The 6,700-nt window shown below is 44.9% G+C and overlaps 1 protein-coding gene across 2 annotated transcripts in view; it reads right to left on the bottom strand.

Moving 5' to 3' along the window:
- Positions 1–6,700, bottom strand: part of SCPEP1 (serine carboxypeptidase 1) — a 23,695-nt gene that overhangs the window by 14,154 nt on the left and 2,841 nt on the right. For both annotated transcript variants that reach the window (XM_032280110.1, XM_032280111.1), the window contains exon 4: positions 2,437–2,509. In XM_032280110.1, the coding sequence (XP_032136001.1) occupies positions 2,437–2,509 (73 nt within the window). The remainder of the gene's footprint in view (positions 1–2,436; positions 2,510–6,700) is intronic.

Genomic DNA, 6,700 nt, shown 5'->3' with positions numbered 1-6,700 from the left:
TTTGAGACGGAGTTTCACTCTTATTACCCAGGCTGGAGTGCAATCGCGCGATCTCGGCTCACCGCAACCTCCGCCTCCTGGGTTCAGGCAATTCTCCTGCCTCATCCTCCTGAGTAGCTGGGATTACAGGCACGCGCCACCATGCCCAGCTAATGTTTTTGTATTTTTAGTAGAGACGGGGTTTCACCATGTTGACCAGGATGGTCTCGATCTCTTGACCTCGTGATCCACCCGCCTCGGCCTCCCAAAGTGCTGGGATTACAGGCTTGAGCCACCGCGCCCGGCCTTTGTTCATGGAAATTAACAATACTTCTCCCTTAAAAACCAATGTTTCTGGGATAGAGAGGCAATACTTTAATTGGATCGGGAGGGATGGATTACAATCCAAACAGTCTCATAATGTAAAGTGGGTCATGGCAAGGAGGAAAAGGTAGATTCCAAACAGGATGAATAACACTTGCAAAGTCAAGGAAGCAAAACTTACTGATCTTGGAGACAGAGTGTAACAAGGTGATTAGGTTGCTTGGATTCCAGTACCTGCTGCCTGGATTTGAATCCCAGCTCTACCACTTAGCTGGGTGACTCTAAGAAAGTTGCTTAACCTCTCAGAGTCTCAGTTTCATCATTTACAAAATTAGGATAACAATAGCATCTGTCCCATGGAGTTGTTGTAAGGATTACATGAAATTAGCACATGCAAAGTACTTAGTGCTATTGTGAAACTGAGGAGACCCCATGAGGAAGTGAGAGGGCCAGCATTCTGAGTCATAAACAAACTCATCTGTGCTCCCAATAAGGACGCTCAGTTATGAAACGGCACACCTTGGGGTTGCAAGGCCTAATGGGGACTTTGTCTTGCCATCAACATGAACAAAAGAGCAGTATCTGACAAGGTACTATCATGCTTCTGATCTAGGCTTCTGCAGTTTTATGATGTCCTACAAGATATATCCAGGAAGGAAAAACAAATAAGCAAATAGTAGCCCTCCTCTTCATGCTGACTCAGTTTTATTCTATGTCAGACCTACCCTGCAGATGGCAAACATGACAGCCAGAAATAACCATTCCAAGTCGTATCAGAATATACTGAATCCACTGGGAACATGGCTCTGTAACAAGCAAATCCCTACTTTTTCGGGGGAAATATTACCTTTTATAAATGATTATTTTTAAGAAACTGAGCCGGCCGGGTGCGGAGGCTCATGCTTATAATGCCAGCACTTTGGGAGGCCGAGGCAGGTGGATTGCCTGAGGTCAGGTGAAGACCAGCCTGACCAACGTGGTAAAACCCCATCTCTACTAAAAATACAAAAATTAGCCAGGCATGGTGGCGCATGCCTGTGATCCCAGCTACTCGGGAGGCTGAGGCAGGAGAATCACCTGAACTCAGGAGGCAGAGGTTGCGGTGAGCCGAGATCACGCCACTGCACTCCAGCCTGGGAGACAAGAGCAAAACTCCGTCTCAAAAAAACAAACAAAAATGCTGAGCCGTAATCACAAATCACAAGTGTACCTTTAGAAGAGTTTTGATAAATGCATATGCCCTTGTAACCACCCCCAGCAACCAAGATATAGTTCCTTCATGTCCCTTTCCAGCTTATTTCCCTCACTTGCCCCTAGGCAGCCTCTGTTCTGCTGGGAAAAATCACACTTTGTTAGGTTAGAAAAATGGTTCTCAATCAGGGATGGTTTTGTCCCCCAGGGAGACATTTCTAGTTGTCACACGGGTGGTGCTACTAGCATCTCTTGAGTACAGGCCAAGAATGCCACTGATAATATCCTACAGTGTACAGGAAAGCCTCCCACAAAAAGAACTATATGACCCACAGTGTCAAATGTGCTGAGAAACCCTATGTTAGAGTGCATGCCACCAGGATGATTGTCTCAGATGTCTGAAGTCACACCCTGGGTGTCTGCAACACAAACAGCTCTTACGTATGCTGGCAACACGGGTGCTCAGTGATGAAACTGCACACCTCTGAGTTGCAAGACCAGATGATAACCTTGTCTTGCCATCAATATGCATAACAGATGGGCCCCAAACACTTATGTCAGCATCAGGGAAGTAGGGGGGCAGGATGACAAAACAGATTTGCCTTTGTACAGAGCCACAAAGACCTGGATTTGAATCCTGACCAGGCCACTCATCCTGTGTGGCAGAGGGCACATTTCATGACCTCTCTGAGTCTTCAGAATGCCTCCGATTATAACATTTGATCCTTTTGTTGTGAGAATCAAATTAAGAAAACTCAGTTCAGCCCTGAGTGGTCCATGGTAGGTACTCTGTCCCTATAGTTCTTGGATGCAGCAAACACTTCCTCTAAGGGCCCAGAACATTCTGCTGCTTAGCTCTTTGATCTGGACAACACAGCCCCAGGCCCCAGGAAAGGATGGGCAAAAGGGGAATGAAGAAATGCCTGAAAATGCCATACTTACCAACAGGGGAGATCCAGGAATCACCCAAAGCAACCCCAGCAAAGTTGCACTTGATGGTCCCTTGCTGAATGGCCTGAAAGAGGAAACAAGAAATAGCGTCAGGCCAGGTGTGGTGGCTCCTGCTGTATTCCCAACACTTTGGAAAGCTGAGGCAGGAGGATTGCTCGAGCCCAGGAGTTCAAGACCAGCCTGGGCAATGTAGTGAGACCCCATCTCTACAAAAAATTTAAAAATTAGCTGGGCATGGTGGCATGTGTCTTACAGTCCCAACTACTCAGGATGCTGAGGTCGGAGGAAATGCTTGACCCCAGCAGGTCGAGGCTAGCCTGGGAAACATGGCAAAACCCCATCTCTACAAAAAAATATAAAAATTACCGAGGCATGGTGGTGCACCCCTGTAGTCCCAGTTACTTGGGAAGCTGAGTCAGGATTGCTTGAGCCCAGGAGGCAGAGGCTGCAGTAAGCCAAGATCATGCCACTGTACTCCAGCCAGGGCAACAGAGCAAGACCGTGTCTCTCAAAAAAAAAAAGTCTGGGCTGGGCTCGGTGACTCAAGCCTGTAATCCCAGCACTGTGGGAGGCCGAGGCGGGTGGATCACGAGGTCAAGAGATTGAGACCATCCCGGTCAACATGGTGAAACCCCGTCTCTACTAAAAGAACAAAAAATTAGCTGGGCATGGTGGTGCATGCCTGTAATCCCAGCGACTCAGGAGGCTGAGGCAGGAGAATTGCCTGAACCCGGGAGGCGGAGGTTGCGGTGAGCCGAGATCGCGCCATTGCACTCCAGCCTGGGTAACAAAAACAAAAACTCTTTTTTAAAAAAAAAAAAAAAAAAAAAAGTCTGAATATTTGAGATGAAAATTTACAGAAATGGAAAGTTGACACTTTTGATTGAAGAAAGTGGGCTGAAGACAGTATGTATAATATGATCTCATTCAGCTGAACAATTATTTATAAATGTGCACAAAAACAAAAAGCTGTAAGGCTGGACATGGTGGCTCATGCTTGCAATCTCAGCACTTTGGGAGGCTGATGCGGGCAGTTCACAATGTCAGGAGATTGAGACCATCCTAGTCAACATGGTACAACCCCGTTATCTACTAAAAATACAAAAATTAGCAGAGTGTAGTGGCACATGTGTGTAATCCCAGCTACTCGGGGTCTGAGGCAGAATTGCTTGAACCCAGGAGGCAGAGGTTGCAGTGAGCTGAGACTGTGCCACTGCACTCCAGCCTGACGACAGAGCAAGACTCTGTCTCAAAAAAATAGATACTCAAGTACTAACTACAGTCATCTCCATCAGGTGGGAAGTTGAAGCTTTCATTTTTAATTTAAGCTTGATATAGTTTCTAATATTCTATAGTATATATATGCTTTTTAAAAAAAAATGAATCAAACTTTTTTTTTAAAACCCTCATTTAAGCTCACTGATATTCAAACATAGGAGATAGAAGAAAATGTGAAAGTCTTTTACTTTGCCTCACTTGTGCCCTCACAGTCACCAACTGACTGCAGTTAAGTGTGTCATGTATCCTTCTAATGCTTTTGGTTGCCTTCACAGCATGGAACTGTTTTTGATTTACAAAGTATCTCACAGTGTTCCATAACTTAATAGCCAAAGGACAACTTTCCACCCTCAGTAATACAGCTCTCTGTATTCTTTCTTTTTTTCTTTCTCGTAGAGACAGGGGTCTCACTATGCTATCCAGGCTGATCTCTTAACTCCTGATCTCAAGCAATCCTCCCACCTCAGCCTCCCAAAGTGCTGGGATCCATTCTTTTTTTTTTTTTTTTTTAGAGAGAGAGTCTAGTTCTAAACATTCTCTGATGTGGGTAACACCCTCCATGGGCACCGAGGAATGAGAACCATCCAGACCCCAGGCACAATTAGTGCCTGAAGAATATCTTAGTTTATAGTGTTATTTATTCAGCTATTTCCTTTATATAATCCTTTATATACAATCATATGTTAGTTTATAGAATTAGTGCCTGAAGTATAACTTACTGCTTACATATATCTAGCTTATATAATCATACTTAATACTTATATCTAGCATAGTTAGTTCTATATAATCTTTCTATATAATCATATAGGTATTGTGGTCGGAGCTGTACTGACACGTTTAGTGCCGATTTATAGAAACCCTCCATATAACCATATAGTTTGGAGTAGGAGGAATGCCTACAGCAGTCACAGAACAGAAGCAGTACATGGGAAAACAGCTAGACCAGGACAAGAACCGAAGACCCAGGCTGTGATGTCCCTGCCTCAAAGGGCATATGCTGTATGGCAGGCTTGGAGCAAGAGCCTCTCCTCCTGATAAAGGAGTTGTAGTACCTTGCATCCAGTTCTTGTGGAATGTAGGTCTCGGGCCTGAGATCCTGGAAATAACCAAGGGAAAAGGACCCCTCTGCTGTGACCAGTCACTGACTATACACCCTGTCAGTCTTTTCTCGCTTCTGTGCTAGCTCAAATCTTCCTCCCATAAATATCTTAAGAGAAGAGCACAAGTCTGTCAGCTCCCACTGCATTGGTTTACAGTATCCTTCTATTAGAAATCCTTTGAAGTCTCCAGCCCCCAGATAAGAAGTGTTGCACATGACACCTGTTGCACAAAGCCCACCTCCTTGCCTTGGTGACCTAATGGGGGTGGATCCCTTTTCTGTACACGACCCTCTACTACTGCGCAGAGCACGGCCCCCTACTGTGCACGGCCCACCTCTTTGCCAAGTGACATAATGGGGTGGCCCCCTTACTTGTGATTCACGTGATTATGTATGCCCATTACTAAGCCTATAGATGATGACCTCAGTCACGACCCTGCCCCCTGCTTGTACCTAATAAACACAGATGCTTCTGGGCATTTAGGGCCCCCACTGATCTCCACTCACAGGTGGCATGGCCCCAAGTCCAGATGCTCTTCACCAGTTCTTTAGTGTCCTGTCTCTTTACTTCTCAGATCCTGCACCCTCAGCACAGCATAAGGGACACCCCATGACCCTGTGGGGCCTAACAGCCCTACACTCTGACATATACATATGTATAAGTATTCCCATAGGACATTTATTGGGTCAAACGGCACATACATTTTAAAAATTGACAGACATTGTCAAATTGCTGTTTTAAATTTACAGTTTGTATTCCCATCAAAAGTGTAGGAGAGCATTTATTTCCCTGACTTCTTACCAAAACAGGGTGCTATCAGTCTTTTAGATATCTACAAATCTCATGGACTTGGCTTACTAATAAAAGTTGAAGATTTTTCTCAAGTCCAAAGGCTGTTTATATTTCTTCTATAAATTACTTGTCCACATTTGTCTTTGTCCATTTTTCTACTAGGACATTGTCTTTCCCAGACTGGAGTGCAGTGGCATGATCACAGCTCACTGAAGCTTGAACTTCTTGAGATCAAGCAATCCTCCTGCTTCATCCTCCCAGGTAGCTGGGATTACAGCCAGGGGTCACTGTGCCCAGCTAATTTCTTTTCTTTTTTTCTTTTTTTTTTTTTTTTTTTTCCAGAAACAGGATCTCTCTATGTTGCCCAGGTTGGTCTGGAACTCCTGGCCACAAGCAGTCCTCCTCCCTTGGCTTCCCAAAGTGCTGGGATTATAGGTGTGAATCACTGCACCCTGTCCTAATTTTGACTTTTATGTTTAGATTTGAATCTATCCAGAATTAACGTTTCACGCAAGGCAAGAATACAACTTTTCTATTTTCCAAAGTGATAGACATTTGTCTCCATAACATTTATTGACATTCTATCCATGCCCCAATCATTTGAAATGTCATCTTATATTTATGTATGATCATATACACTCGATACAAATCTATGATATATATATATGTGTATGTGTGTGTTTCTGGATTCTGTATCCTGTTGCAGTTCATCTCTTTGTTGCTATGTCAGTACCACATTCTTTTACTCACTCATGCTTTATATCTTGGTCCAGATATAGTAGGGCAATCTTCAGTCTTCTTTTAAAAACCTTCCTGGCTGGGCGCGGTGGCTCACGCCTGTAATCCCAGCACTTTGGGAGGCCGAGGCGGGTGGATCACGAGGTCAAGAGATCGAGACCATCCTGGTCAACATGGTGAAACCCCGTCTCTACTAAAAATACAAAACATTAGCTGGGCATGGTGGCACGTGCCTGTAATCCCAGCTACTCAGGAGGCTGAGGCAGCAGAATTGCCTGAACCCGGGAGGTGGAGGTTGCGGTGAGCCGAGATCACGCCATTGCACTCCAGCCTGGGTAACAAGAACG

The sequence above is a fragment of the Sapajus apella genome, unplaced genomic scaffold (assembly GCF_009761245.1).
Source record: "Sapajus apella isolate SASKATOON/1434 unplaced genomic scaffold, GSC_monkey_1.0 scaffold12, whole genome shotgun sequence".
In the NCBI taxonomy this organism is placed as follows: Eukaryota; Metazoa; Chordata; class Mammalia; order Primates; family Cebidae; genus Sapajus; species Sapajus apella.
This window is presented reverse-complemented; position numbering and strand designations above follow the sequence as displayed.